Source organism: Aspergillus stella-maris (assembly GCF_047715825.1).
Source record: "Aspergillus stella-maris strain CBS 113639 unplaced genomic scaffold BDV14scaffold_8, whole genome shotgun sequence".
In the NCBI taxonomy this organism is placed as follows: domain Eukaryota; kingdom Fungi; phylum Ascomycota; class Eurotiomycetes; order Eurotiales; family Aspergillaceae; genus Aspergillus; species Aspergillus stella-maris.
The window spans coordinates 552,861-580,506 of NW_027396802.1; the positions used below are offsets into that span (position 1 = coordinate 552,861).

A 27,646-nucleotide genomic window follows, 5' to 3' on the forward strand; every position below is an offset into this window, starting at 1 on the left:
TGGCGACTGACATGTGAAAGGGGAAGGAGCGACTGTATGTGTATCGCGCGCAAGGAGCGAGGGTAGGAAGGTACGGCCGTGTCAAGTCCGACTCGTGCCTGCCTTGCATGTCACGAGGGCGGGAATTGGGCTGCTCAGCATGTCGGTCTTGCCTAAGTCCGAGATATTGGGGACGGCAGAGATACGAGTATCTTGTAGATCCCTACACTGTAGGCCAGAGCAAGATAGATATCGGTAGTGTAGAAGCGAAACAAGTAGATTATCAAACAAGGAACGGCGCTATGTATCATTAATGTACGGCAGAATGAAACACGAATACATCGCTAGGGAGATTCGCCTTGCCCAGTGCTCTTGTACAGATCCCGGGGTCCTGAACAAACGATGCTAGGCATGATATACAAGCCAGGACCCCGACATCACGAGAGAAACAGTAGATGAACAAAACGAAGAGGAAAAGGGAGCCAAAAAGCCAAGACGCCCCCGAAACCAGTGAAGCAAAGTACTACAGAGATTGTAAGACAGTCAAAATCAGAAAATCAAGGAGCGAGCCTTCTGCCGCCGCGACTCAGCGCTGCGGACTTCGGGCTGGGATTGCGTGTGCTTGTGTCGTGGCCGGACAGGCGGCGCTGTTTGCGTAGTCGGCGCCGGCGCCGTTGGAGGAGGAGCCATGTAGGAATCCTTCTTTGGGGGAGGAGGTGCTCCAAAGTTGGAGAAGCGGTCACCTGTCTGTCGACGAGGCGCCTTAACACTGCGCTCGCGCTTGAGAACAAGCTCAGTCCATGGCTTGGCCTGGTTCGCACCAGATGGTCCCTTGCCAACAGTTTCCGAAAGGACCTTCATCCATCCTTCCTTAGCTGCGGGACTATCGGCGTAGAAATCAATGACCTCTCCGTTGCCAAAACGGATTCGGAAGCCCTCTTCGACAAACATGTATCCCTCCTCCTCTTCGGCGAACGCGGACTTGCGACGCTTGCCGCCACGGCTTGTCGTCTCCTTTTGTGTCAATGTACTCCGGTCATCGATGAGTTTGGCGGCCTTGGCGAGGTTGATAGTTGCACGAGGTTGGCGGGTTGTTTCGTGGTAGGCAGTCAATTTGGGGCCTTCAAGTTTGAAGAATCGTCGACGCCAGTACTATAGAACTCGGTCAGAATAGCTCCAAAGAAAGAATAAAATCATGACATACCGGACAATCGCCACCTTGTTGTGAGAGGAAGCCTTCCCAGCTACGAGTGGAAGCAGTCTCCGCCTCGCGCATCTCCCGAATACAAGCGTTCATGCTCTTGGGCATGTCCTCGTCCTTTGTCCCCTTGGGCTTGGGGACAAATAACAATTGCAGCTCCAGCTTTCCGATCTTGTACGGCGGTCGGCGCTGAGACATGCCGCTGGCCGTGCTCTTCTTGCTCTTTACACTGCTTGGCTGCTCTTCAACAGCCCATTCATTGAAGCAGGCTACGTCGACAGTGTACGGGCGACCGTAGGCGTGTTTCTCATGGTCGCTGAGGGCGGTGTAAGCGCGAGCGAAGCTACCGTCCCTGGCAACAAGTGTTCGCAGGCGTTCCCAGACGGGCGCATTGGGGTCTTGCTTCTTCTGTTGCTGTGAAGCGAGCTGCTGCTTCATGTCCAGCTCCTTGCGCTTACGGGGTGAGGCAAACATTCTACCCAATGTAGACTGCTTCTGGCGGGAGGGCGAAGCGGAGGGTGGGGGCTCTTGAGTCCTGAACTTCTCCTCGTCCATCTTTATTTGTAGCGTCAGCTGGAACTCGAGGTCGTTCTGTACGATGAGCTCGAATTCCTGTCCGATGGGGGCTGTCTTTCCGAGCTCCAGCCAGGCAGTTGTCACACAGTGTAGGCCATTATCCAAGGTAAGGGAGAAGTACGATCGTTCTCCTATTAGGGGAGGAGCAGTCAGTATAAATTATCAACACGAAATAGACATGGTAGATACTCACCTCTCGGCAGCGGCAGATCCAAGTATTTCAGACCAACAACCTTTACAAACAAGCGGCCACGCTCAGCTCCGTCCTCAAAGGCAGTATCCATGGGCTCCATTTCCTCAACAGGAGTGGGGGCCTCTTGGGCGATGCTGGGCTGGCCTGGCAATGGCGGGACAGCTCCGGCAACGGGCTTCTTGCGGATGGCTCCAGAAGGAGTACGGATACTTGCTCGACGAGCGCCCGAGTTCCAGGGCACCGTAGTCCAAGTCTGTTGGCTGGCCTTGCGCTGCGGTGGTGCGCCCGCTCTCGTGGCTCGGGCTCCAGAAGCCGGCTCTCCTGAAGCAGTCTGCGCGGGTTCCTCTTCAGGACGACTATCGGCGACGATGACTTTCGTGTTGTGTCGCATAAGGTAGCCTCTCTGTTTGATCGCTCGCTGGTCAGCAGAAGTCAAGGTATTTATGCGGGGACCGTTATTGGGTATGAGGGAATCCTGTGTCTGAGTGGGCGGGGCCTCTGAGTGTAACTGGGAAAGGGCTAGATCAAACGCAACCTTTTGGGACTCAATAACTCGGTCAAATTCCTTGTCCAAGCCGAAACCAAGACCTTCGTCCTCTTGGATACTGAAAGGGATATCAAGTTTCATCAAACTAGGCTTGCGCGGCGACTCTGTGGGGGGCTGTAGTTGCTCAGGGCGTTCTTCAGCGGGTTTGGTTGCCTCTGGCTCGGGCTCTGTGGGAGCCTCAGTTGGTTGAGGAATTTGACCGCTGACTTTGCGGCGCGTCGCAGCCATTGACTCGACATCAGCAGGGGTCAGGGACGGCCGAATCTTCAGACTGCCACCAGGGGCTTTCACTGTTGCGATTGGATCAGGAATACTCTCATCTACAGAGTCTTCCATGTCACTGATCTCGTCATTAACATCATGGCGAATGACAGAGTCCGGGGTGGATGGTGCAGAAATCTGATCAGCGTTCTCCGGTGTCATCGGGCGGCGGAGAGACTCCAACATTGCTGCCATCTTGGGAGCTGCGACTTCCTCCTCTTCCTTGTCCTCGGGGGCATCGGACTCTGCTTCCTCCGTGGCAGTTGCTGTGGGATGATCAGCAGGAACCGTTGTAGAATCCGACTGCGAAGATCTGTTGCTCTTGGAGAAGAGTTCCTCCGCAACCAAACTGGATTCGTGGCTGTCTTCGTCTTCATGTTGAGGGTCTTTGAGGTCCTTAAGAGAGGAATCATTGGAAGGTATCGTTCCATAATAATCGGGTATATCATAAATGTCATCACAGTCACCTTCCGGCTCTGGCTTAATTATGACACTGTTTGTGTCTTCGTCATCATCTTCGTAATCATTGTCATGATCGTTCTCCAGCGAAGGGATAGGGACGTCAGGGTCGTAGCTCGCGTAATGGCGAGGGCTTTGGCTCCCTTGAGAGGAGCTCTCGTAAGAATCATCCGTATAGTTGTCGCCGCCGCGGAGGTCACGGAGGATAGAATCCCTGGAGATACGAGGAGGAATATAGACATCCGAGTCACGACCTGCGGGTGCCTCTGTATGGCTCTCTACAGCCTCGGCTTCCTTGGGCTCATCCACGGGGTTTTCCTTGTGTTCGTCCTCGGGCTTCTCAACATTGCCAGGTTGCTGCTCGTTGGCTTGCTCGCGCTCTTCTCGCTGGATCATCATCAATCGCAACCTGTCTTCCAAGGACATGGAGTTGCGACCGGAGATTTCGGATTTGGTGTACGGCGCGGCGGGAGGGGCTGGGAGTCCTCGCTGGTTACCACTTCCAAGTTCGAATGCAGCGGCTAGTTTGTCGGGGGAGGGTGTGCGCGGTGAGAAAGACAAACCTTGGATCGCTGGAAGTGGAGGTAAAGGACGCCGGTCGCCATTGGAGTCAAGAGATTCCACCCGAGCCTGCCTTGTCCGACCTTCGAATCTTGGAGAGGATTGTGGCTCTGGGCTTTGACTCTCACCGCTGGTGAAAGGGTCCTCGTCCTCCTTGACGAGCTCGTCGTTGGCATTCTCAGGGCTCATAAAGCGCCAGTCTTCCGGCATAACGACCGGGGTCTTCTCAAGGTCTTCAAGGGAAGCGTCGAAGCTGTCATCACGGTCCATGGAGCCGCGGTCGAAACTGATATCACCTTCATCCTCCTCCGAGTCGTAGGAGCCATCACGAGAATCGGACGCGATGGTGGAGGGGTCAGGAGTGGTCATTTCGTATTCATTGATCTGCGGGGGAGCAGCATCAAATGTTACGCTCTTGTTGAATCGCGATCCGTCAATGTCGGACCAGATCTCATTTTCGGGGTCAAAGGCCATGTCCTTGGTGCCAAATCGGCTGGCGCGGGATAGAGATGACTTTGCGGGAGGGGCCTGGTCCTTGCTGGGTGAAGGGGGGCGAGGGCCAACCTTGTCTGAGCTGGAGGGCCGTTCTGTAGGCGTTGTCTGGCTCTGTCGCTGGGGAGATGATCGGTTAATAGCCAGCGGCCGCTGCGGGACGTAAACGCTCGCAGGATCGTATTCCTGGTTGTAGTCGCGGAACATGCTGTTGCCCTTGACCCGGGACGCTCGCTTGAGGTTTTCCAAGGACGGCCTCTTGGAAGTGGTAACAGCGTCTGGGTCGTATGGAGCTTGGTTCTCCGAGTTTTTCTGGAAGGGAGATCCTGAATCACGGCCTTGCCAAAAGAGCCGCGTTGATGAGGGGGACTCGAATGGTGAAGAATCACCGCCCTTGGCTGACTGAGTCCCTAAAGTCAGCGAAGTTTCGGACGGCGAGGTGGAGGTCTTACCCTAGTACCCGTGTTCCAGACGGGAGAGTTGCGACGGTGGGCCATTGGGCTCACTTCGGAGAGTGGCCGTTGTGCAGTGCCGTTACCCATTTTTTGCAGAAGACAGACTGGAGGTTCAAAACAAACGTAAACAAGAGATAACCAGGAGCAACCAAGAGGAACAAAGGAGAAACAGCGCTAGTCAGAGAGGGTCAGTAAACATGTTTCAGCTGTGTCGAGTATCCCTTGCGGAGGACGGGGAACGCGCCCATACCTATTGGCGATAAACAAAAACAACAAACGTCAGATGTCAAGACACTCAAGCGAGGGACTCGGGCGAATGCAGGTATCTGAACAGCTCAAAAACACCGAGAAGGTGCGTAACTCATGGGACTCGTAAAAGTTCACAAAGGGAAGATCATCCAAGGCGATTGCCGATTGTGTTGATATTGACGAGAGGTTAATGTTTGGGTCTTACTCCGCCTCAACGAGTCAATCGATCGCGACAATAAAGAAGGACTAATGAAGCTGAATAGAAAGAGATCGTGGTTGAAGATGCGCAACACAGTGGCAATGTAGTGGAGGGCAATCACAACAGGAAGAAACACGACGACATGCCAGCACCGACAGGGACGAGAAGGTAGATAACAACGACGTCAAGATAGACGACAGAAGTAGAGGGAAGCAATGGTCTGGCTGGAGTTAAGTAGGATGGTGCCGTGGTTGGAGAGGAGACTCGTGGAGCTCAGAGGAGCCGCGGGCGATGTTGACATTTGGCTGGCGGGAGTCTCCACGGCAACACTGTCTCGTTAGTGCCTTGTTTTCTTATCGCCTGCTCTTATCGACCTCTTATCGGCTTATCGTGGCACTATCGCAGCCATGGCGCCTGATCCGATCTCCCTAGTCCTGATCTGGGTTAGACTACTCTGGCCCGTGCTTCCCTTGAGGATCTTTTCCGCGCTCTTCTGGCTTCTGCTGCTGCTCCGACTCGGTCCAGACTTTTCCTGCCTCTCCCCATTCCACCATGAACAGGCTCAGCGGGCTCTCCCTGCCCATCCGGCCCTCAGTATGTCTGTTCTGTCGTGCTCAGACTTCACTGGCCCTGCCTGCCATCCAGGGTGCACAGGCTGTGCGCTCAATGGCCACAGGCCCCCAACGTCGCAAGGCTCGCATGAGTCTCTCCAGAGATGTCGCCAGATCATCCCTTAGACCGAAGCGAGGAGAAGACAGAGGCAAGATTGGTCCCTATGCCAACATGAATCAGACACGCCCGCGCCTGCGTGATGATCCCCGGTCGCGATCAGAGGCCGCTCTGAAACGCTCCGGAGAGTCCGACGATGACAAGCCGCGAGCAAATGAAAGTCCGCTCTACAAGGCGTTGAAGATGCAGACTACCTTGTCACCCATGTCTTATGGCAAACGTAGCGCCATCAAAGCGAAGATCGCCGAAATTAACAGCTTCGACCACTTCAACATTCTCCCCATCGTTCGAAACTCGATTTTGCCACAAGCTCTGGCCGGTATGAGCGACGCAGTTCCAACTCCCATCCAGCGAGTTGCCATTCCCACCCTTCTTGAAGAGCCCAGACAAAAGAAGAATGCGAAAAAGGTCGACGACGACGATCCTCAATATGCGCAATACCTTCTCGCCGCAGAGACCGGTTCTGGAAAGACACTGTCCTACCTGATTCCTGTCATCGACGCCGTCAAACGTGAAGAATTGGAGGAACAAGAGTTCGAGAAGCAAGAGGAAGAGCGAAAAGTGCGCGAAAAAGAAGAAAAGGCCAAAAAGCAAGCCTTCGACATCGACATCGAGCCTGAAGTCGCTCCCCTTTCAGACGCCGGCCGTCCACGCGCCATCATTCTCGTCCCAACTGCCGAACTCGTTGCCCAAGTCAGTGCCAAAGTCAAGGCCCTCGGCCATACCGTCAAATTCCGCTCCGGTTCAATTTCCTCAACTCTCACCCCACGCCGCATTAAAAACACTATCTTCAACCCGTCGGGCATCGACATCCTTGTCTCAACCCCTCACCTCCTCTCCTCCGTCGCCAAAACAGACCCCTACATCCTTAGCCGCGTCTCCCACCTCGTCCTCGACGAAGCAGACTCATTAATGGACCGATCCTTCCTCCCGACAACTACAGAGGTCATCAGCAAGGCCGCGCCGTCTCTAAAGAAACTCATCCTCTGCTCCGCCACCATCCCGCGCAGTCTCGACAACGAGCTCCGCAAGCGATACCCCGGGATCGTCCGCCTAACCACACCAAACCTCCACGCTATCCCGCGCCGCGTCCAACTCGGCGTCGTCGACATCCAGCGCGACCCCTACCGCGGAAACCGCGACCTCGCATGCGCAGACGTAATCTGGTCCATCGGCAAAGCCGGTGAAGAAGCAGAGACACCCTGGGCACACATGGAGAACAAAGCCAAGAAAATCATCGTCTTCGTCAACGAGCGTGAGGAAGCCGACTCCGTGGCACAGTTCCTCAAAACCAAGGGAATAGAGGCTTACTCGTTGAACCGCGACTCGCCTACCCGCGAGCAGGAGGAGATCCTAGCAGAATTCACAGAACCGCCATCCAACCCCACAGTCGAGGAATTCCAGGCCTTGAAGGCGAAATACCGTGACGAAAAGACGATTCCGTTCGTCAAGGACCCTACTAAACGTCCTGATCGCGCGCTCCCCAATACAAGGGTTCTTGTTACGACTGATATTGCCTCGCGAGGTATTGACACTTTGCCTGTCAAGACGGTTGTTCTCTATCATGTCCCGCATACGACGATCGACTTCATTCACCGTCTTGGTCGTCTTGGACGTATGGGCAAGCGTGGACGCGCTGTTGTGCTTGTCGGCAAGAAGGACCGCAAGGATGTCGTAAAGGAGGTTAGGGAGGGGATGTACAGAGGACAAGCTCTTATTTAATTCGTAAAGAGAAGAATGAGGACGTTAGATGTAATCTGGCATATCACGGCGCTGGTTGTACTTGTATTTAGATATCTCATCATTCATGTATAATAAATCTCATGTACATTATCTTGTTTCTCATGGCTGCATGTATATAGACGGCGCATCCAACTCACCACCACATCTCTGACCTCCTCACCCGCTTGTACATCGTAACTTGGCACCTCCATCTCCAACCCTCAATGCCAACAAAATCAGAACCCGTCGTCACCCAAAGCCAAGCTAAACAGGAACCCTCACCCCAACCCCCCTCCAAAACTCACACCTCTCCTCCAACTCCCTCAAGCGCACATTCTCAAACCCACCTTCTCCAATAACAAATTCCTCCCCCGTCTCGCTTATCTCCGGTACACCAACTACATCGTCAGACGTAAGTTTATGCGCATTCGGATCGCCCGTTTGGAAGAATGAGGCGAATGCACCCGCGAAACCCTTGTATGTTAGGGGGTCTGTGGTTTGGATGGGGTTTATTGTGTTCCACTGTTGTCCATCAGTTGATATTAGCAAAGATTAGATTGGGAATGGGATGGTGGTGGGCTAGAGGGACGTGGACGTACGTAGACGGTATCACTTGCATGTCTCGCGGGGAGAATGGTATACTCAGCCAGATACCCCTTCCCCTTCCCTTCCTTCCCAGCATACGCAACGCTCGCAAGCCAATAAGCCGGACAAGCAAGCACCACATCACGATACACCAATCCCGCTCTCACGAACGTGCTGTTATAGGTCTCCAACGTCTCAGTCCCTCCAGTAACAGGATAAAAAACATCCTCCAATTCACGAATCGCACCCTCACTCAACCCGGGAACAAACCCACCAAGCCAATCATGAAAACTCGGTAAAGACGAATTAAACCCATCCGTCGTCCCAGCCTCATTTGAAACGGGATATGCAAGGCCCGGAGGGATAAAGTTCTCGCCTTCGTGACTGTTGTACACGGCCATTATATACTCTGTTTTGATTGTCCCGGGGCGTGACACTGCGTCGCTGAGTGTCATTTGTAGGAAGGAGCCGTCTATGACGGGGGCCCAGGTGTATGAGGATGTTGTCCATTTGTTTTCCCCCGAGATGAGAAGGCTTGCATCGCGGATTGTTTGCGCGGAGACTTGTTTTAGACAGGAGAGGGTTTTCTTTCGCCAGGGTGCGTCCCTGTCTCTGTTGACATTTGCTTTCTTGTTTGGATTTGTGTTGTTGTGAATGTTGTCGTTACACCCCGTCAAGTCCACCAACCGTTCATAGACCCCCTCTGCTTCAGGATCATCATACCGGTACGTCTTCGGCCAAAAAGGCGAACTGGCCAGCGCCTTCTGAAACAATTTTTCCTTCCCATCTCGTCCGTTCGCAAGGACCTGCGCACCAACACTCCCGCCCCCAGCAGACTGGCCCCAAATAGTAACATTCCCTCTATCACCCCCGAAGAACTCAATGTTTTCCCTTACCCACTTCAGAACAAATTCCTGATCGAGTAACCCGGGATTCAAGTCCGCGTCATCGCTCTCTTTAATCGCTTTCCCGGGTAAAAATCCGAATGCGTTTAGGCGGTAACTGGGGTAGATCACGATATAGTCGTTCACGTCGCTGGCATTAAGAACGGGGTATGAAGAGGGCGGGATATCGAAGCTCGCTTCACCCTGGATGAATGCGCCGCCATGAAACACCACTAACACAGGCCGTTTGGCGTCCTTCGTTCTTTCCAGATCCCACGGTCGACTGAACAATCCTAGATAGAGACAGTCTTCGCTCCCGTTTACCGTGCGCTGGGGACACATGTCGAACGAGTGGTCTGTATCGTAGACTTCATCTTCATTATGTATTGATGGCGGCTGAGGCGCGCGGAAACGGTTGGGGCCTGTGGGTGGTGCGGCGTAAGGAATTTTGCGGAAGTAGGATATGTTGTATTCGGCGTTGTATTTTCCTGCGAGGGTTATGTAGGGGAGGGTTATTGTCGGGTCGCGGGATGTATTGTTGAATGTCGATGTAGAAGAGACAGTTGATCTTGATGCTAAGGGGGTTGCACTTGTAAAGGCGATCAATGTTAGTAAGAGTGTCGAAGCCGCAAGGGGGTGACTGCAATGGAATGCAAGTGGGAGGCGCATTGTGCAGGTGTCAGTGGAGTTAGACCTTGCTTACCGAGTGCAGCTGCGAGGTACCCATGGCAAATATAGTTTACAAAAGACACCGCGAGCTCGGCATTATACAAACCGAGATGCAGTAGTATATAAAAGCGAGGGGAAGGAGAACCACAGAGTGCGGAGAGAATCCGGGGAAATGGAGGGTGTGCAGTTGCGATTGGTGCATAAATATATATTGTAGACCAAGGCAGGAAGACTCCATTGAATTCCGTCGCGGCGGGGGAGTTGGAGGTGAAGATCAAAGACGGAAGAAATGAATGTGATATCTCCTACGAAGCGACTCTAAATGTTACATGGTATAAGTATACAACCCAACCAGTCGAAGCGAAGCGAAAAAAGAAAAAACAAGAATGCCAAACAGAAAGCACACCCAATAAATGCTATACCATCACTCATCCCAATCATAACGCCAACCTGCCAATAAAGACCAGAACCCGATCGCTAAATTCCTCATCCACTGCTAATATACTCATTACATGGTCATACGGAGAGCCCGAGTGTGCCGTCTCGTTACGCGCGTGCTTCGTTGTTCGTCGAGAGCCTCGCTATCGGGCGTCTCGCTGCGCATGTCAGACAGCTCGGGGGTTGGCGTAATGCCGAAGCTGACACCGCGGCCTTTGCGCGTGATGAGGGCTTCTTCTTCGGGGTAGAGGAAACGATGGACTGTACGATGGTCCATGACCCGCTGCTCGTCATCGTGCGGCCCTTCCCGGTCTGTCTTGGGCCAGCGAAATCCATAAATGATAGAGTGGCGTTCGCAGCGCGGGCATTCTCGCCGGGTGAGGTACGAGTTCTGCTGAACGAACCATGTATTGCAGGTATGGCAGTCTACCCAGCGATCGTAAGAGTGCGCCAGTAATCTCGGAGTTTTTGTATAGTCACCAGGAACACGAGCGAGCTTCGACTCTGGTTCGACAGTAAGATAAACTCGCTTCGTCTTGGTTCGTCTTGGCTTCTTCGCTTGCTCAGGAGCATCGGAGGCGTCTTCCAGCTTGACGGAACTGGAAACATCGCTGACGCAGCTGTCCGCGCGTGTATCGCTGTCTAGAATGTGCGCCGTGACCGTAGCGGTGACTCCGCAGAGAGGAGCTTCACTTTTGCTCTCAACTTTGAGCTTGATATCAGCATCGATAACAGGCGCCGAAGTTGCAGAACTCTTTGCACCAAGCGCGACCGGGGTAGGTCTACTAGACCTGGTCTTTCTTGTAGTGGTTTCATCGCATATGGAAGTAGCAGTGGTGGATGCCGATGATCGTTGTGATTCTTCAGGTGTGGTGGAAGTGAGAGATTCGGAATCGGTTCCCGAAGATTGAGTGTTACCTCCCGTCGATCCATTCGTTTGAGCAGTATCCAGAACGGGCAAGGGGTTGGGGGCAGACTCAATCGAAATCGCGACATCTTCGGTCAGAGACAACTGAGAACGCAACTTGGAGCCGCGCGGCGTAAATTTCCCTCGTTTTCGGGGGGTCGATGAAGGGGAAGTATCCGAATCCACGTCTACGGGCGACTTTCGCTTCCTTGGTGTGAGAAAGTCTTCCGTGGCCCCAGTCTCAGGGGTAGACGCCTTGCTTCCCGGCTCAGATTCCAGACTAGGAGACCATCCATTGCGAACAAGGCGTTCGCACGTCAGACAGAGACATTCGCAGTTGTCAATTCCAAAGTAATCCTCCCCGTATGAAACGGTGATTTCTTCACCAATATAGATATCGCGAGTAGCAACAACCTGCATACCTTCGTTACCACGAGTCACCAACCGCCCGTTCGCATTGCAATCGTGGTTGGCAAAGCGAGCCGGTCCGAGGAAAAACGACGGCGTTTTCCGCCGACTCGACATAACAATGCTAAAGTCTTTTCTCTTTAGGTCCAAATCTTGCTCTTCTTCTTTTGTCATGGGCACTAGCGTTCCAGCGAGGTACTTGATCTCTTGTCCCTGTGGAACAAACCGCCGCGCACAAATCGCGGCCTCGTGTTCGATTATCGTGTAGCGGTTGGTTGTGGTGACCTCGAAGGGGCAATCGGGCAGGTACATCTGTATATACTTCCGCAGGTGCTTGCGAAACCAGTCCTTTTCCCGGTCGGTGCGTAGTGAAGCCAAATACCGCTTTATGCCGGTCAGATCCAGTATCTTCCTTTCCGCGGCGACGGCGTCCTTGGCGACAATTATATCATGAAGGAGGATATGTCCGACGGTATCCTCCATAATCCCGCGAACGGGGATGTACTTGGTGCGATTTTTGCGAGTCTTGGTCCAGAAACCAGCCTATACCCAACCTAATGTTAGAGCTGACTCGTAAGACCACAAAGCGCGGAAGAACACCTACACAGTCCACCAGCGCATCCGTTGCGACGTCGTCATAACTGGCCAACTTCGCCAGCGTCAGCCGATCGCGCCGGTCCGTAGCCGGACTCGACCGAGCCTTTGACGACGGCATGGTGTTCTATAATGTCGAAAGATGGCCCATGTAAGGCCTTTGTGGTGTGTTGTCTGCAATTGTCTGTCTTGTCTTGGAGAGTGAGAAGGGAGGCTAGTGTGTCAAGGGGAGAACAAAGCGGGAGAACCAGCGAAAGAGAGCGAGAGAGCGAGAGAGCGGCTGTGGTAGGTGGACTGGAAACTGGAGACGAGTGGATGGAGAAGAGCCAACAATATATACGAAGGAACAGAACAGAACAGAACAAAGAGCGCAACACAAGTGTAGATTATATAGCGAGAAGAGCAGATTTGGGAAGGACAGACATAGTTGGAGCTGGATACTGAGCGGACACTGAACAGAACACTGAGCCCCCGACAAGAACAAGGACAGTGGCTGAATTATTGTTGCCATGCGACTGCTGCAGTTATGACTGAATGGCGGCCTTGGCGCCTGACCTTTAAGACTGTGGTGCGCCAGGACTGGGGTCGGCCCGGGGGAACTTGTCTTCCGGGATCTCGGAGCAGAACATGTGCTGATCGATAATTGCGGCTTCTGTTGACGAGACAAGCACGCAGCCAACATGATTCAATTAAAGGTACACCACTATATTGAACCTCTCTTTCTGGGAAGCCAATTTCTAATTATAACAGACGCTCCTGAATTGCATCGACAACTCCGGCGCCGCCGTCGTCGAGTGCGTCAACGTCCTCAAAAAGAAACGGCCTGCGACAGTCGGTGCGTACTCCGCGACCTCTTCTCCCGGATTACCCCTTACGTATGAATTGAACCATAGGTGACCGAATCGTTATTGTCGTCCAAAAACAGCGCAGCTTCGGCGCCGAAGGTGTCGGCAACACCGGTATCGCCAACAAAGTCCGCCGCGGAGACATCCGACACGCCGTCGTTGTCCGAGTGAGAAAGGAGATGCAAAGGCCTGACGGAAGCCTTGTCAGATTCGACGACAACGCCTGCGTGCTCGTCAACAAGTCGGGAGACCCTATTGGAACCAGAATGAACGGTCAGTCTAATCTACGGTGTCTTGGGTGCGACATCTACAATGCAATGGACCTAACTTCGCATAGGAGTCGTGGCTACGGAACTACGAGGCAGACAGTGGTCCAAGATCCTGTCGCTGGCGCCGATGCATGTATAAATATACCACTTGGAGCGAATCGGTTTATTAGGCGTTCACTTTATCTATCTGTACCAATAGAGCAATTTTTCTGAATTTCCCTGCGTGTCCTCAAAATCGCCAAAACTCCCCGAACATGCTGTAAATGCCAATAATGGGTATCGAAATAGTAACATAAGTAAACAGGTTATAGGAAAACGTTTCCGCACTGAGTGCAAACATAGTAGAGTTTCTGAACGCCGTTAGCTGACAGCTCCGAGATCGATATCAACTGTCAGAAAACTCACCATTCCGGTTTCCGCAGAGCGCTGTTGAGACTGGAAGAATACCGCTTCGCCGTTGCCGCAGCTCGTGCAGACCTTGTTGGATCGGGGAAGCTGTAGGCGGGAACAGAATGTTAGCCAGAAATTCCAAACCAGATGTGAACTTCAAGCGTATTCTTCAATAAGCATCAAACACCGTCACCAGTCATCACTCAGACAACTCCCCGCACGTGAAACAAGTAATCACTTCGCCGCAAAGCAGACAGCACCCGGAGAGACAAACCGTAGGGTCATTTCCAACATCCTGTGTCACACCGGCGGTGTCGCCGACTTGGCTGCTGAGTTTGTTCTGGTAGATGCAGTAGGAGGTCGCGGGCTCGCCGACATGGCAGGTTCGGCACGTGAACATGAGACGGTTGTTGATGCGGTCTTCTTTTGGGTAGAGCAAGTTGGAGCTGAAAACTGTTAGTAAGATCGCAGTAAAACAGAAAGGGAAGAAAGACTCACCACTCGCGACAGAACTTGAAATGAATCTGGTCGCTCTGCTTGTTATCGCCGGCGGCGGACGGAGATGGGCTGGAAGACATTTCGGTGTGGAAACGGGTTGAGACTGGACGCCAAAAAGTTGTGGTCAAAAAGTGCGATAGAAGGCGAAAAGCGATAATAAGCAGAAAATCAAAGTAAGCGACAGGTCAGAGGCGAGATATGCACGAGTGAAACAGACAATGAAGGTGATGAGGCTGGATGTGGCTCGAAGTCGAAAGAAGCAGCGCCGATCCGGAGGAGTTTGCACTGTTTTGCTGCTTTGTCATGTTTGGGTTCTCCTCTGTCATTTCCCCGCGTCATCTCTCCGATCTACTTCTTCACTTGTTGCAACTACACAACAGCTATACTGGACTTGGATTTGCTGCGACTTTTTTCTTATATACAGTCACGAAATCTTATATTCACAATGGTATGTCGAACAATTCCTATTGCATGCAAAACCACCCCGTGGATACCCTCGGCTAACTCCGTCATAGGTAAACACCGGTCTCCCAACAGGATGGGAGGTTCGCATGTCGAACTCCAAGAACCTGCCCTACTACTTCAACCCCGCAACTCGTGAGTCACGATGGGAGCCACCAGCGGATACCGACATGGACACACTCAAAGTGTACATGGCAACCTACCACAGTGGCGCCGCAGTCACCCCTGATGGCGCTGGCCAAGGCGAAGGCAAAATTAGAGCTGCTCACCTTCTCGTCAAGCACAGAGACAGTCGGCGACCGAGCAGCTGGAGGGAGGCAGAGATCACTCGTTCGAAGGAGGAGGCGCGCGAGATTCTGAAGGCCCATCAGGAGCGTATTTTGAGTGGAGAGGCCCGGTTAGGAGACCTTGCTATGTCCGAGTCGGATTGCAGCAGTGCTAGGAAGAAGGGCGATCTGTATGTTCCATTCCATTTTCGGGAGCTTATTTCGCTGCCAATTTACTAACTTGACGAAGGGGTTTCTTTGGCCGCGGCGACATGCAGAAAGAGTTTGAGGACGCAGCGTTTGCCCTACAACCAGGCGAGGTCAGCGACATTGTTGAATCAGGCTCCGGTCTTCACCTTATCGAGCGGTATGTCAAGCTGAAGTCTATTCCGGTGCAACGCTAACTCCTGTCTTTAGCCTGCAATGAACATATGATATTTCAGGATAGATATTTTACGAATAAAATAAGGTTTCGCCAGAGAAGGAGAATACTATATGGTACCTGGTCATTCTATCTTCTCCCTTTGAAACACGTTCATAGGCGGTGCACCTTCCTCAAATGCATTATTTGCCGCCTCTTTGACATGCTCATTCACTTTCCAACAACAAGTCCATGACCTCTCTATAACCGCATTCATACACTAACCATGACATACACATTGTACTTACCTCTTAAACCCTCATTTATACTCTCTAAATCCCTCTCAAACTCTCTACCTGGCCATTTCTATTTCCAATTGCGTCATTCCCCCATCTAACATCGGACTTCATAACACATCCACGAATTATAGGTACCCAGCACGCGAACCCAGTTACCTCACCAACACAATGAACCCAAACCGAGGAGCATACACCCACCGAAACCGGCCCCCTCTCAACACCCCCGCTCTCCCACCAACCCTCCCAATCAAAGAATCCCGCCTCCGTCCAGAAAGCTACATCACGTCCTCAATCCCACCCTCAATCCTCCAAGCATTCAACATCCTCCTGACCACCTTCAAATCTTGCATAACAACACTCCATCAGCTCAACGCCCATCGCCAAGACCGCTTTCTAGCGCTGTGCCCAACAAATAACTCATACCGGTTCGCAAGGCAAGCTAATGCCGTCAGGACTCTGCTCTCCTGGAGGGAGGAATATAGACCGCTTGACCCGATGTTATGTCCGTCTATGAAAATCCCATGGTTTGCAATGGAGGGGCTTGCACGGCTTATGAGGCCTGGGCGGGGACATATAATGGCCATCTTGAGCGGTTGAAAACGGTTCAGTTTGAAGACTATACCCAGTCTAAAGCGGAGTTTGTGCGGGCGGTTGAGAGCGTGCAGAGCAGACAGCCCGCGGGCTCGGGTGTCGAGGTATATGATCTCGCTGGATTGAAGAGGCTTGAGCAGGGTGTTCTTGCGGAGATGAGTGTTTGGGAGTCGTATGTTGATAGGCTAGAATTACCGAGTTACGAGGCTCTCACATTGGAGTTGTATAGGGGGATTAATACGTGTTTGGATGAGGGGGATGGTGAGAGGTTAATGCGCGAGATGAGGCATAGCAGGAGAGGATATTGGTATTGGTAGGAGTAGTCCGTTGCCGGGTTGGGCATGGTGACGTCTGGGAGGGGGGGGGGGGGGGGGGGGGGGGGGGGGGGGGGGGGGGGGGGGGGGGGGGTTGGCTGGATGGATGGATATATCTGCCTCTTTTCATGGACGTTTTGGATATTTCTAAAATGTCTACAGGTCAGAGACGATACTGACTTACTGACTTACTGACTTACCGACTTACCGACTGAGTGTATAATCCACCAACTCCAACAGAGTAGAACAGTAATTACTTTTACCACAATTACCTTGTGCTTTGATTTGTGGTAGGTCATGACACTTATATACACTATCTGCATACTCAGTCCAACCTGGAGTCAAAATCCATCACCATTTTCCTCCAACGCGCCCGGGCCCGGCTCACCCGCAGCATACATACTTTCCCAATTAGATCTAGAGTTTCTACTACGTACCTACCTACTCTGGCCCAGTTCGATTTCTGGTTGAGCATTGAACGTTATCGCTCGATTACCACCTTCGTCTAGAAGGTTTACCAAATAATGTATAATTCTAAGATACTCAAGTGCTATACACTATGTGACATGAGTTATCCCACTCCGTTTGCAATAGGCAATTATCGACTGTCGAATCTGGAGCTTTTGATCTGCGTTGATACTGCAATTTGTTTGTTGTTGTTTAACGCGTATCCCTTGGAGCTTACAATAGTCCATACTTACAATATGGCAATGACTACAGTGCTTGAACTTCTCATTTTTGGGATTATTTGTGGGATGTAAACTGTGAATTGCAAGTTCATTGTCTCTACTCCAAGTTGTAAATGCGATAGGGCTTCTTAGTCACGTGAGCGCATCTATTTCGGACCAGTCTACTGATTGTGAAGGTTGACATGGGAAGGTGGTTGACTATAGTTTGTATTATAGGTAGAAGATAGTAGTGATAGTATTAAATAATGGGACGCCATGTGCTAATGACTAGCTGCGTGCTATTCCAAACTCCAAGAGATGATGGCCATGCGCCAATCCAGGCAACTCCGTCAAAAGCCTGGTCAGAAAGGAAGGGCCTATAGACAGAAGGTCTCCAAATGCTTGTCCAGCGAGGAAGGATTTAAATGGCAGATGCCAGCATATTACCTTTCAGATGTTTGACTGCAGTTTAACGGCCTCCCATAACTCCTTCCCACCCTCGACTCTTTCCAACACAGCAGCATGCAATTCCCCAACAACTTGTTGATACTCTGGAACATGCAGGCTAAGCAGCAAATTTTCCCACTTCCGCATCTCAGGCAAGAATTGCCCTTCCCAGTATCCCCGTAGTGTCTTCCATGTGAGTTCATCAACATCCTGTGGTTTGTTCCCATAAAAAATACCTCTGAATGCGGCTTTCGCGTCAAGGTACTCCGTCCATGGGGCGGAGTTGAGAAGCTCAAGTGTCTTTTTATTGTACTCCACCACCCAGTTTTGGTATGCTTGTCGGTATATATGGAGCGATATCTTCTTCTTGGGGATCTTTGCGATCCGCATATGTGTTGCCCCATACCGAAGATGGCCGTAGTCACGCTCCCAGCTACGTAGCCTATCGATGGCAGCAATATGGGCAAAGTACTTGACAGGGTTATCTCCAAGCGAGCAGAGACGTCGGTACCGTTCGCTGCGCTCACGCCACAGGGTTTTTACAACGCTCCAAGCGGGTAAGACAGCACTGAAACAACGTCGTAGTGCAATTTGAGTATCCGCAGAAAGACCAGCCCGCAGAATTGGTGGACTATTGATATTCCTCGTGTGGAAAGAAACCTTGAACTCATCATTCAGCCTGGGGAGTTGCATCGGGTGTTCGAGAGAATGTTCCGGGTGAATGTCGCGGGGGCTGCAGTTGGTGAATGAGTTTAGACCGTCAAGGTTCAGATGGAGAGGTGGAGGCTTCGAGTGCAGGTGCTCGATGTTGAACGGCGGCTTTGCCCTCGTTTTTGGGGGTGGGAATTCCGGTAAGGTCATGGGAGGAGCATTCTCACTGGCGGCATCAAAGTCGAAGAGGCTGTCGATATCGAAAGGTTTCTGGCCCGGTGCTGTCTCACTCAATAGCTTAGCTGTGGACATCGTCTGCTCACTGAAACCTTGTCTATTTGAAACTGGCCCGTCATCTTCGCCAGGAAGTCCAAAGCCGAGGATGCTGTCCATATCAAAAGGCTGTTCTTCCAGCGATAGCTCACCAAATGACTTAGCTGTGGACTTAATCTGATCACCGAGATTCTGCCTTTTCGGGGCTGGCCCGACTTCTAGGTCGGGGAGTTCCTCTTCTGTCCGGTGTCTCTTGCGAGAAGAGTCGTCAGGCTCTGCTTCGATTAGACTCGAGTCAAACGGTGAAAGGCACAGTGGAGGATCAAGAACACGCGGCTCAATCGGCCATTGGAACCATTCTTTGGAAGCAAAAAGCAGTTGACTCGGGTCTTCTTCATCCTCAAAGGGTTCTGACGTACTTTCATCTGACGCATTGGAGCATTCTTCCCACGAGATAGCCACATCAGAGGCCATAGGGAGTTGGAGATGGTAAGACATACTAGACATGGCGAGGCCAATAACAATATGATAGTTGGGTTGGATGAGGGAGAGCAATACCAGCGAGAAGATGAACGATAATATGATAGAGGATGAGCAGGAAGTGGGAAAGAGCGGGACTGAATTTATGAGCTACAAGTAGGGCAGGCACCCATGACACGGGGAACCTATGCAACACAAGCCCCAGTGAATGACTGGAAGCTCACGGTGGCTATAATGGGTACATGCACTGGTGATCAAGCCAGGGTCCAAGCTTCTAGTTACGAATCTCATGAATGGAAAGCTCTGACTCAAGGTTCGCCCTGACATTGTAACACCACATTAAGAACTCGAATCATGAGCACGACGTATTCTGCACTGTGCAGTCAAGAATAATTGAATTCACAGAAGTTGTATTTTGGCGAATCTATCATCAAGCTAAATCATAAACATCGATACCATGCAAAAGACACCAGTGAATGTTGACAAAGGCGAGTAGCATCATACACTTGTGTTGAGCCTTGCCAGGCGCGATGAAATCGACTCGATGACGGCAGATCTATTCACAGGTTAGCATAGCTCAGAGCGTACTCATGGGGGCGACCTACTCTCGTTCCACCATCTTCATGGCATCTGCGATCTTGGCCCTCTGCAACCGCTGAGGCACGCGAGGCTGACCGCTTGAAGGAGACGCGGGACTGCCTGGCTCCGAGGGCGAGGGTATTCTCGAAGCAACAGTCTTGGCTTCGGCAAGCAGCTCTGATGCGATTTCTTTGACCTGCAAATTGTTAATGTGGCCCAGCTAGTGAGGTAAGCAATACTTACAGCCTCCAGTCGCTGTGATAATTGTTCGGTACCTTCCTCCTTGGGCTCCTTGTCGAGAGATTGAGAGAGCGTCTCCACCTCGGCAATCCACGAGGACTCCCTGTCACTAAGTGGCCGACCACCAGATTTCAGGACCTTGCTGCGGAGGGCTTCGTATCGCTGGACTAGTTGAGCCTGTCTGTCCTTGGCGGCCTTCAATCTTTCGTCCAAAGCTGCGGTGCTTCTGGTACCCTCTTTCCTCTGTCCATCCTCGCCAATCTCACTTGACACGCCCTTGATACGATCGGCAACGTCAGACACTTGACCTAACTGGTCTCGTAATTCTCCCTGAAGTCTCTCGCACCGACGGAAGAGATCAGATGCAGCTCGCTCTAGCGCATTAGTGTGAGCTGACAGGATCCTGTGCGCGGCCGCCACTATGTCCAGGGTAGCTGGGGATAGAAGAACCGATTCCTTGAGGCTATTCCGGTAGCGGTGAGGTACGTGCTTATCCACAAAGAACTCCAGGGGCGAGTCGGAGTAGAGGACGGAAGGAACTTGGTAGGGAGGTCGGTAAGGTGGAATGGTAGGTGAATCGGATGGTTGAGCCTCCGCCTCGAGCGAGAATGACGGGAGGAAACTAGGCTTCTCCAGAACGGCCGCATAGGGAAGGGATGCATGAGAGGTGAGCAAGAAGTAGCCCAAATCATAGTCGTGGTAGATCAGAGAAGCGGGGAGGTGGAATGGCTGGCTGGTCAGGGTACTGGCATCCTCATCGACCTGGATAATTGATTCCAAAGTAGCGACATTGCCTTGGCATAATACCTGAAGGCGGAAGCCAGCGCCAGAAGTGTCTTCGGATTCTAGTTCGTCTTCCAGCCTTTGAATCCACGTCGAAAGCGACATGAACACAACACTGTGGGATGTTGTGACAAAGAAGTTGTAACGCGAGTGAGCATCGGGCGTGAAAATCGGCCATGTAGGCGCTGATCTACGCTCTTCCTTGACGGTATCCAAAACTTCTACCAAAAGCAGGTCTGTTGGCGACTCAGAAACAGGCGCTTGGAAAGCGTTCTTCCTCGTTTTCGGCAGCCACTGCCCTTCTACTCCCTCAAGTGAAAGGCAAATGTAAACTCTGCCGCTTAGAGACGAAAGACAAATAGTGGTCGCAGACAGCTTGTCGTCGCCGCTGTTGAGAGCCAAGTCGTCCTCCTCTCCAAGCATCAGAGCATCGGTGTCGGCTTTGGCAGCAATGATAAGCATATCGCACAGATCCAGGTCGTCGTAGTCATCACCAGTGTCCACACGGAAGGGTCCTTGCATTTTGGGAATGGCGCTCAGACCAGCAGGGCGCGTGAGAATTTCCGACTCGGGCTCCGTCGCGGAGCCGGGAATGATCTGTAATGGTTCTTGATTATCAATCTCCGCGAGCCATTCGTACTGCTGGCGGCAAGCTGTCAACTGTTCTTCGTAGTCTAGAGGGTCCTCTTCTAAAGCCGACATCTTCGGGATGACCGCAGCGGACAGCGCTGGCACAGCTGCTGATGGGGCTCTCCACTTGGACGGTAATAGCGGGCAGAGCGCATAGATATCGCCGGGCTTCATGGCGATCCAGAGGGTCATGGCAGCCCACGCATCCTCTTTTTCGCTCCCAACGCCACCAAATCGAGCCGACGCAACCTCCATATCAACATAGTCTGAGGAGAATCCCTTGTTCTTGCCGAATCCCGACGGCGCAAAGTCCTGGTCTGACGAAGTGCCATCAACGAGCTTCCGGAGGTCGACAGCCAGTTTAGGACGATCAAATGACCAGTGGTTGTTTCGGTCCAATTCCCAGACGCGCACAACAGCATCTTCTGTTACCGTCACGAGACATCCACCAAGATTGCTGTAGACTCCGAGAGGGTGCCATAACGCCGACACAACCGGCGACTCCGGAATGACATGGGTCGTGGGACCAAGCTGGTATGTCTTCACGCGAATGTTAGAACCGTCCGTGGTAGAGAGGTGCGACGGGTCCGGAAGCACTGCGATGAAGACGGTGTGATCTGCGACGATAGCCAGGAAAGCGCCGTTGGGGGAAGGGATAATCTGTCGGATGGTCTCGTATACTGGAACTACCAATGTCTAATAAAGTCAGTCAAAACAGTAATTGCAGCACTCTCAAGCATAAACCAACCCTGTAGGGAGCATTGCTCTCTGTATCAACCTTCTGATTCTTCGTCCTAGAACGCTGCTGCCACTCATCCTTCAGGCGCGTAAGGCTCGACCAGCGGATCTGATTGTCGACGACCGTAAAAACCTCGTTTCCCCGTCGAGCTAATGTCCTGGACGGTCCAACATAATTCGCATCCTTGGAGCTCTTCAAGCTCGCAGGATCCTTAGGCGCCGGACTCGAAAACAAAGAAGCGCCAGGCGAAGGGCGCGAGAGCCAGGGCGGAGTGTAGCTGATGACTTTGGGCATTATCGCGACACTATTCCATCAATCAGAGAGTGGGTGTCGCGCAGAAATGCAATTGCTGTTCACAATCTCAGCAAAGAGACTCTGGGGAAGAAGGTGAAGGAGCGGTTGACTGCGGTACCCAAAGCAAAGAAAAGCCGCGGGCGCCAAGACAAACCCAAACGAAGCTCTCTGCGCTGATCTCTCTCCGTCACTGTTTCACCTCTCAACAACCACAACAGTCCTTCTGACACTGTCTAACTTACGAAAATGACCATTCCAGAGCGCCGCAACACCGTCGAGCGGCTCGATCGCCCCAGCGCCTACTATGTCGGCAAGGTTAGAGCTCCGCAAGCATTTCGAGAGCTAGGCACTGACGCGCTCTCCGACAGAACAAGAAACGCAGATACCAGGCGGATGAGCCTGAAGAACCTAAGGACCCAATGGAGGGCCTGAGAGATGCTACAACTCTCTACGTTGGTAATCTGTATGTTCCAATAATTCCAATTCCTTGTCCAGGCCGTACAGATGCTGACCGTCACAGCTCTTTCTACACAACAGAAGAACAGATTCACGAGCTTTTCTCAAAGTCCGACTCCCCTGCGATGCACGCCGAAGAGTCAAACTGACGAGCTATAGATGTGGAGAGATCAAGCGTCTGGTAATGGGACTTGACCGGTACAACAAGACCCCCTGCGGATTCTGCTTCGTCGAATACTACACGCACCAAGACGCCCTTGACTGCTTGAAATATGTCGGAGGCACCAAATTGGACGAGCGGATTATCAGAACGGATCTCGATCCTGGGTTTGAGGAAGGCCGACAATACGGGTACGCATGCATTCGGTGTCTGAAGACGTGGAGGATACTAACATTGGGAATAGACGAGGAAAGTCCGGTGGCCAGGTTCGTGACGAATACAGAGACGAGTATGATCCGGGCCGCGGTGGCTACGGGCGCGCATACGACGACCAACGACGACGCGAAGAAGAAGAATACGGGGCCGGTAAGTAATGTGGAAGATACATCTGGTTTGACCGGCGCAATGAAGGCGTTCATATACTCTATATTCTGTCTAATACCGGTAGCGAACAAGGCGCATAGAAACATATATTTACATCTGATACCCAAGTCCAGCGCAACTCTAATCTTCTAACCCGTGTCTTGCTTTTATTGCCATAAATCATTGCAGTCGTTTCACGGATTCTTCAACCTGGCGCAGCCACCAGGAATGGATTCTCTCGTCGCCCGTCAACTCAGGGTGGAAGCTCATGCCAAAGACATTCCCCTGTTGCACAGCGACAATGTCACCGATTTCCTCCTCAGCATCGACATTCGTACCAGCGGCCGCTAACCGCGCAGCTCTGCCCGGAAGACTAGCCAACACCTCGACATCCCACGCCATCGCCTCCTTCGCCGCCTGGTTCTCAGCCTGCCGCGAAGGCGCAACGACAGTCTCATCCCTCTTGAGTTCATCAATCTGCACGCCCTCGTGATGCGGCAGGATCTTCTCAACAACAGGTGCACGAATAAACACAGCAGGGAAAGGCGCCTCCCCCGACCCCAAGAAAGGCAACTCAAGTAGCGCCTGGAAACTCTCCGTCTGCCGACCAAAGTGGTTGCGGTTGACGCGAACGTCTAATCCGCCAATTAGCTCCTGCCCACCTTTCTTCGTCCTGTTCGCTGACTCTGCGAGGAGAATAAGACCGGCGCATGTTCCCCATGTCGGTTTGCGATGGACCCTGCGGAGAATGAAGAAGTATGAGTCAGTCGCCGCCCCAACACCACAACTAAACGCAATGCAATTGGATCAGAACGAGAAGGGTACATACTTGACAAAATCCCTCAAAGGCTCAAGTAAATTCGACCGCGCAGCAACAAGCGAGATTGCCGTGCTTTCGCCCCCTGGTAGAACGAGCGCATCGCATCTCTCGAGCTCTTGCGGGGTGCGGACCTCTAGGAACTCCCAATGCGACGAGGATGCTTGCTGTGAGACGAGCGACGCCGCGGCCTTCTTGAGCAGCCCGACGTGCTCATGGAATGCGCCTTGTAAGGCTAGGACTCCGACTGTGATATTGATCATTGTATATTGTCTAGGGAAAGGAACTGGAAATCTGGTAGGCGTTGGCCACCCCGGCATTTGTATTGATAAAAATGGGGTTACATAAGCCGATCGATCTCCGAGGAAAGGCTTATCGGCACGTGCTGCCCCTCCTGATAAGCCCCGGAAACCATCAGCTGAATATATAGCTTCGTCCTCTTCAGTTTTGTCTTGCATAGCATTGTTTTAGCGGAGTTTGAGTTACGAATGACGATTGATACGACACACGATATCAGTGCAGGGCTTCTTTTTTTTGTATAAATGCCAGCAATTGGTTTATAGTCCGCTCAACACACCTAAATACTCCGTCTTACACCTCCGAACCCCTCCAAGTCTCACCGAGGTACCAAAACCCCCGAACAACAACATTCCCTCATTCCTCCAATCACTCAATTCATTCGCAATATCCAATACCTACGATCATGGCCAACAACCCCCCAAAACCCATCCTAACAAGATGGTACATCGACACCCGTCCCCTCACCACCTCAACAAGCACCCTCCCCCTCCTCTCCACCTTACAACCGGCCGACCAAACCGCCGTGCAGAAGTTCTACCACCTAAAAGACAGACATATGTCCCTCGCCTCAAATCTCCTAAAGTATCTCTTCGTGCATCGGACCGCGCGCGTACCCTGGTCGAAAATAGTTATTTCGCGAACGCCCGATCCACATAGACGGCCTTTTTATATTCATCCGAAGACAGGGAAGGGGAAGGAGGATGGGAGTGTGGTAGAGCCGATTAATGTTGAGTTCAATGTCTCCCATCAGGCTAGTATGGTTGCGCTCGCTGGAACAATTATCCCATCTCCATCGCAAACATCATCAAAGCAAGCGGAAAAGGCAGCGAAAGCGAAACCAGAAGTCGGTATCGACATAACGTGCGTAAACGAGCGCGCGGGGCGGAATAACGAAGTGCGTACCCTCGACTCATTGCGCGAATACATCGATATCTTCGCGGAAGTCTTCTCCGCGAAGGAGATTGCCGCTATGAAAGCCTTACATGGTGTCCCCGGTTCAACATCGAACCAGGATGTCGTTGACTACGGATACCGTCTTTTCTATACCTGCTGGGCTCTCAAGGAAGCGTATATCAAAATGACTGGGGAGGCATTGCTAGCGCCTTGGTTGAGGGAGTTGGAGTTCGGGAATGTTGTTGCGCCAGCTAAGGAGAGTGGGGTGGGGGTGTTTGGGGAGCCGTATGAAGGTGTCAAGACTACGCTTAAGGGTAATGTCGTAGACGATGTACGGGTTGAAGTCGTTGCGCTAGAGGATGATTATCTATTCGCGACGGCTGCGAGGGGCGGTGGAATTGGAAATGAAAGCCGGGGTGAAAGTGAAGGGCAGGGTCCCTGGGGCCCGTTCCAGAAACTCGATATAGAGCGGGATATAGAGCCTTGCGCAACGGGGACATGCAGTTGCCTATCATGACATATAAAGCATAGCCACGGGATTCAGAACATGAAATTGTTGATCGATGGCATTGATCTACCAATAAGCTAAGTAGAAAACACAGATATAAGTTAATCTCGGTAATTCAAAACAGAGCAAAAAAGATGGCTGAGCTGACTGGATATCATATCATCAATCACATCTATGAGTCAATCAATCAATCAATCAATCAATCAATCGGTCGTCGTTCCGGGGTGTTGGAAGGGTATATTGAGTCCAATATCAATCACATTTTGGGGCGTTCGGTTTCCGAACGTTGAGGGGTGTACGGCTGCTTTTACTAGCCGTGGCCATGGAAAGTTGGTTGGATGGTCGAGGTTATTGTTGAGATCATGCTAAGACGGGTTGCGTTTCCAGGCTTGTGGGTTACACTCGGCATGAATTATGCAAGGTGAAAAGTAGTTTTGTGAGGAGGTTGGTGCAATTGTCTATCGTCTTCATCGCGCGCTATGAAAGTGAGATCAAATCGAGATCGGATCATGTCGGCGTATCATCGTACAGTATTTTGAGTTAGTTGAGGAACCGGAATGCTAGATGCTTAGATGCCAACGGCAGTCGACTTTCCACTGCTGAGAGCGGAAGCAATATCCGAGGGCTCCGTCTTGGAGATCTCGAGCAGGTTTGTAAGCATCGTCTCACGGGTCGACTTGGTAAGGTTGTCGACATCCTCCGTGGTAAGACCCTCTGTGCTGATGGGCGGGAGAACTGCATAAATCTGTTAACCACTGCAACCAACGCTTCCAGCCGGAACATAAAAGGGGAAACGTACCTCTAATCTTAATAGACCCAGCTTTGAAAATACTCTTCTTCGGCGCCAAGATATGCGAATAGTTCTCCACAACAACAGGCACGACAGGAACACCGGCCTTAACAGCCAAATGGAACGCGCCCTTCTTAAAGCTCAGCAACTCCGGCTTATCAGAGTAAGACCGCGTTCCCTCCGGGAAAATAAAGACGCTCTGCCGATGAACCCTCATTTCCTCAGCGGCACTATCAAAAGCCTTAACCGCCGTCTCCCGGTTGGCGCGATCAATAAACACAGTGCGGGAAAGCGACATGAACCATCCAAGGAACGGCACATAGCGCAAGGACTTCTTCGCCGTAACGCTACAGTAAGGAGGGAAAATCTCGCCGAGCATAAGGACGTCCAGCTCAGACTGGTGGTTACCGATTATAACTGCGGGCCTGGTAGAGAGGTGCTCCTTGCCCTCGATAATGTCGAATCGTACGCCTGTCGTAAAGCGCATGACCCACTTGAAGCTGCGTGCTGTTGCCCATTGCGAGATGCGGCCGTATCCGACTAGACGGAGAACGATGGATGCGATGACGCCGTAGATTGCGCAGAGGAGGAGAGAGCCGTAGGAGGCGAGACACCGGGCGAAAAAGGACGCGCGGGGGAATTTCTGGCCCATTACGAAGAGCGATGCTGTGACGGCAATGTAGGTCGTTGTACCCGAGGCGATGTAGGAGAGGAGCGACATGGTACGGGAACGGAACCTTCTTTCTACCAGCGCAAACTGCAAACGGTTATTCATTTGGCATTTCAGAGAGACAAGTGTCTCAAGCAGAAAAGAAGTGTCATCTTACCACAAGCTAAGGTAAAGGAGGTAGAACGTGACGAGGTCAGAGGGCCGATGCGGATGCGGATGTGGATGCGGAGTAGATATTTACAATTGAACTAGGGGCATGGCATGAAGAGGCGAGGCACAAGGTTGGTTGAGGAGGCGAGAGTATATGGAAGAATAGCCCAATCCAATGGATAGGTCGAGGAAGAACCGGGGTTTGGTGCCGAGGCGAAGATAGATTGCCTTTGGACATTCAACCTTTTGCGATCCCCAACGCCGCTTCGCCTGAAAATGGGGGGTCCTCACGTGACTTGGCTTGTGAATGTGGATAGGGCTGGCACTACTTCACCGCTTGTGTTGACCGCC

General features: G+C 52.1%; 14 protein-coding genes across 14 annotated transcripts; 6 read left to right on the forward strand and 8 right to left on the reverse strand.

Annotated features, from left to right (window-relative positions):
• Positions 1-60: 60 nt before the first annotated feature.
• bud4 (putative GTP binding protein (Bud4)) lies at positions 61-5,502 on the reverse strand. Its single transcript, XM_073767689.1, has 6 exons — positions 4,975-5,502; positions 4,722-4,898; positions 2,485-4,671; positions 1,950-2,352; positions 1,184-1,887; positions 61-1,131 (listed from the first exon to the last, which is right to left on the reverse strand). Exons 2-6 carry the CDS (start codon positions 4,809-4,811, stop codon positions 529-531), a joined length of 3,987 nt encoding a protein of 1,328 aa, XP_073631623.1. The 5' UTR covers positions 4,812-4,898; positions 4,975-5,502; the 3' UTR covers positions 61-528.
• A 190-nt stretch (positions 5,503-5,692) lies between these two features.
• Positions 5,693-7,876, forward strand: mrh4 (ATP-dependent RNA helicase MRH4). Its single transcript, XM_073767690.1, has one exon. It carries the CDS (start codon positions 5,725-5,727, stop codon positions 7,621-7,623), a length of 1,899 nt encoding a protein of 632 aa, XP_073631624.1. The 5' UTR covers positions 5,693-5,724; the 3' UTR covers positions 7,624-7,876.
• An 11-nt stretch (positions 7,877-7,887) lies between these two features.
• BDV14DRAFT_196962 (putative carboxylesterase) lies at positions 7,888-9,761 on the reverse strand (the record flags this gene model as incomplete). The annotated part of the gene is made up of 2 exons (XM_073772558.1): positions 7,888-8,145; positions 8,223-9,761. The coding sequence occupies 2 exons, from the start codon at positions 9,759-9,761 to the stop codon at positions 7,888-7,890; spliced, it is 1,797 nt and encodes a 598-aa protein (XP_073631625.1).
• Positions 9,762-10,040: 279 nt separating this feature from the next.
• BDV14DRAFT_167499 (SET domain-containing protein) lies at positions 10,041-12,618 on the reverse strand. The gene is made up of 2 exons (XM_073767691.1): positions 12,119-12,618; positions 10,041-12,057 (listed from the first exon to the last, which is right to left on the reverse strand). Exons 1-2 carry the CDS (start codon positions 12,227-12,229, stop codon positions 10,270-10,272), a joined length of 1,899 nt encoding a protein of 632 aa, XP_073631626.1. The 5' UTR covers positions 12,230-12,618; the 3' UTR covers positions 10,041-10,269.
• Positions 12,619-12,742: 124 nt separating this feature from the next.
• On the forward strand, positions 12,743-13,428 carry BDV14DRAFT_167503 (mitochondrial 54S ribosomal protein uL14m). The gene is made up of 4 exons (XM_073767692.1): positions 12,743-12,803; positions 12,859-12,943; positions 13,002-13,226; positions 13,291-13,428. The coding sequence occupies exons 1-4, from the start codon at positions 12,789-12,791 to the stop codon at positions 13,359-13,361; spliced, it is 396 nt and encodes a 131-aa protein (XP_073631627.1). The 5' UTR covers positions 12,743-12,788; the 3' UTR covers positions 13,362-13,428.
• BDV14DRAFT_167504 (DNA-directed RNA polymerase II core subunit RPB9) lies at positions 13,429-14,337 on the reverse strand. Its single transcript, XM_073767693.1, has 4 exons — positions 14,111-14,337; positions 13,887-14,058; positions 13,628-13,717; positions 13,429-13,572 (listed from the first exon to the last, which is right to left on the reverse strand). Exons 1-4 carry the CDS (start codon positions 14,188-14,190, stop codon positions 13,528-13,530), a joined length of 387 nt encoding a protein of 128 aa, XP_073631628.1. The 5' UTR covers positions 14,191-14,337; the 3' UTR covers positions 13,429-13,527.
• Positions 14,338-14,429: 92 nt separating this feature from the next.
• Positions 14,430-15,466, forward strand: pin1 (peptidylprolyl isomerase ESS1). Its single transcript, XM_073766433.1, has 4 exons — positions 14,430-14,558; positions 14,626-15,029; positions 15,089-15,205; positions 15,256-15,466. Exons 1-4 carry the CDS (start codon positions 14,556-14,558, stop codon positions 15,263-15,265), a joined length of 534 nt encoding a protein of 177 aa, XP_073631629.1. The 5' UTR covers positions 14,430-14,555; the 3' UTR covers positions 15,266-15,466.
• A 578-nt stretch (positions 15,467-16,044) lies between these two features.
• Positions 16,045-16,409, forward strand: BDV14DRAFT_167508 (uncharacterized protein; the record flags this gene model as incomplete). The annotated part of the gene is made up of 1 exon (XM_073767694.1): positions 16,045-16,409. The coding sequence occupies exon 1, from the start codon at positions 16,245-16,247 to the stop codon at positions 16,404-16,406; it is 162 nt and encodes a 53-aa protein (XP_073631630.1). The 5' UTR covers positions 16,045-16,244.
• A 1,112-nt stretch (positions 16,410-17,521) lies between these two features.
• On the reverse strand, positions 17,522-18,949 carry BDV14DRAFT_196968 (uncharacterized protein; the record flags this gene model as incomplete). Its single annotated transcript, XM_073772559.1, has 1 exon — positions 17,522-18,949. One exon carries the CDS (start codon positions 18,947-18,949, stop codon positions 17,522-17,524), a length of 1,428 nt encoding a protein of 475 aa, XP_073631631.1.
• Positions 18,950-19,329: 380 nt separating this feature from the next.
• On the reverse strand, positions 19,330-22,272 carry BDV14DRAFT_167511 (uncharacterized protein). Its single transcript, XM_073767695.1, has 4 exons — positions 21,903-22,272; positions 19,745-21,850; positions 19,528-19,697; positions 19,330-19,478 (listed from the first exon to the last, which is right to left on the reverse strand). Exons 1-4 carry the CDS (start codon positions 22,185-22,187, stop codon positions 19,421-19,423), a joined length of 2,619 nt encoding a protein of 872 aa, XP_073631632.1. The 5' UTR covers positions 22,188-22,272; the 3' UTR covers positions 19,330-19,420.
• A 161-nt stretch (positions 22,273-22,433) lies between these two features.
• Positions 22,434-23,177, forward strand: BDV14DRAFT_196970 (nuclear cap-binding protein subunit CBC2; the record flags this gene model as incomplete). The annotated part of the gene is made up of 5 exons (XM_073772560.1): positions 22,434-22,502; positions 22,556-22,650; positions 22,708-22,752; positions 22,803-22,994; positions 23,048-23,177. 5 exons carry the CDS (start codon positions 22,434-22,436, stop codon positions 23,175-23,177), a joined length of 531 nt encoding a protein of 176 aa, XP_073631633.1.
• A 169-nt stretch (positions 23,178-23,346) lies between these two features.
• On the reverse strand, positions 23,347-24,246 carry BDV14DRAFT_196971 (pyridoxal 5'-phosphate synthase subunit PdxT; the record flags this gene model as incomplete). Its single annotated transcript, XM_073772561.1, has 2 exons — positions 23,347-23,905; positions 23,996-24,246. 2 exons carry the CDS (start codon positions 24,244-24,246, stop codon positions 23,347-23,349), a joined length of 810 nt encoding a protein of 269 aa, XP_073631634.1.
• Positions 24,247-24,563: 317 nt separating this feature from the next.
• On the forward strand, positions 24,564-25,776 carry BDV14DRAFT_145600 (4'-phosphopantetheinyl transferase family protein). The gene has a single exon (XM_073766435.1). The coding sequence runs from the start codon at positions 24,687-24,689 to the stop codon at positions 25,692-25,694; it is 1,008 nt and encodes a 335-aa protein (XP_073631635.1). The 5' UTR covers positions 24,564-24,686; the 3' UTR covers positions 25,695-25,776.
• A 233-nt stretch (positions 25,777-26,009) lies between these two features.
• BDV14DRAFT_145593 (1-acylglycerol-3-phosphate O-acyltransferase SLC1) lies at positions 26,010-27,525 on the reverse strand. Its single transcript, XM_073766434.1, has 3 exons — positions 27,303-27,525; positions 26,485-27,232; positions 26,010-26,420 (listed from the first exon to the last, which is right to left on the reverse strand). The coding sequence occupies exons 2-3, from the start codon at positions 27,194-27,196 to the stop codon at positions 26,254-26,256; spliced, it is 879 nt and encodes a 292-aa protein (XP_073631636.1). The 5' UTR covers positions 27,197-27,232; positions 27,303-27,525; the 3' UTR covers positions 26,010-26,253.
• Positions 27,526-27,646: the final 121 nt, after the last annotated feature.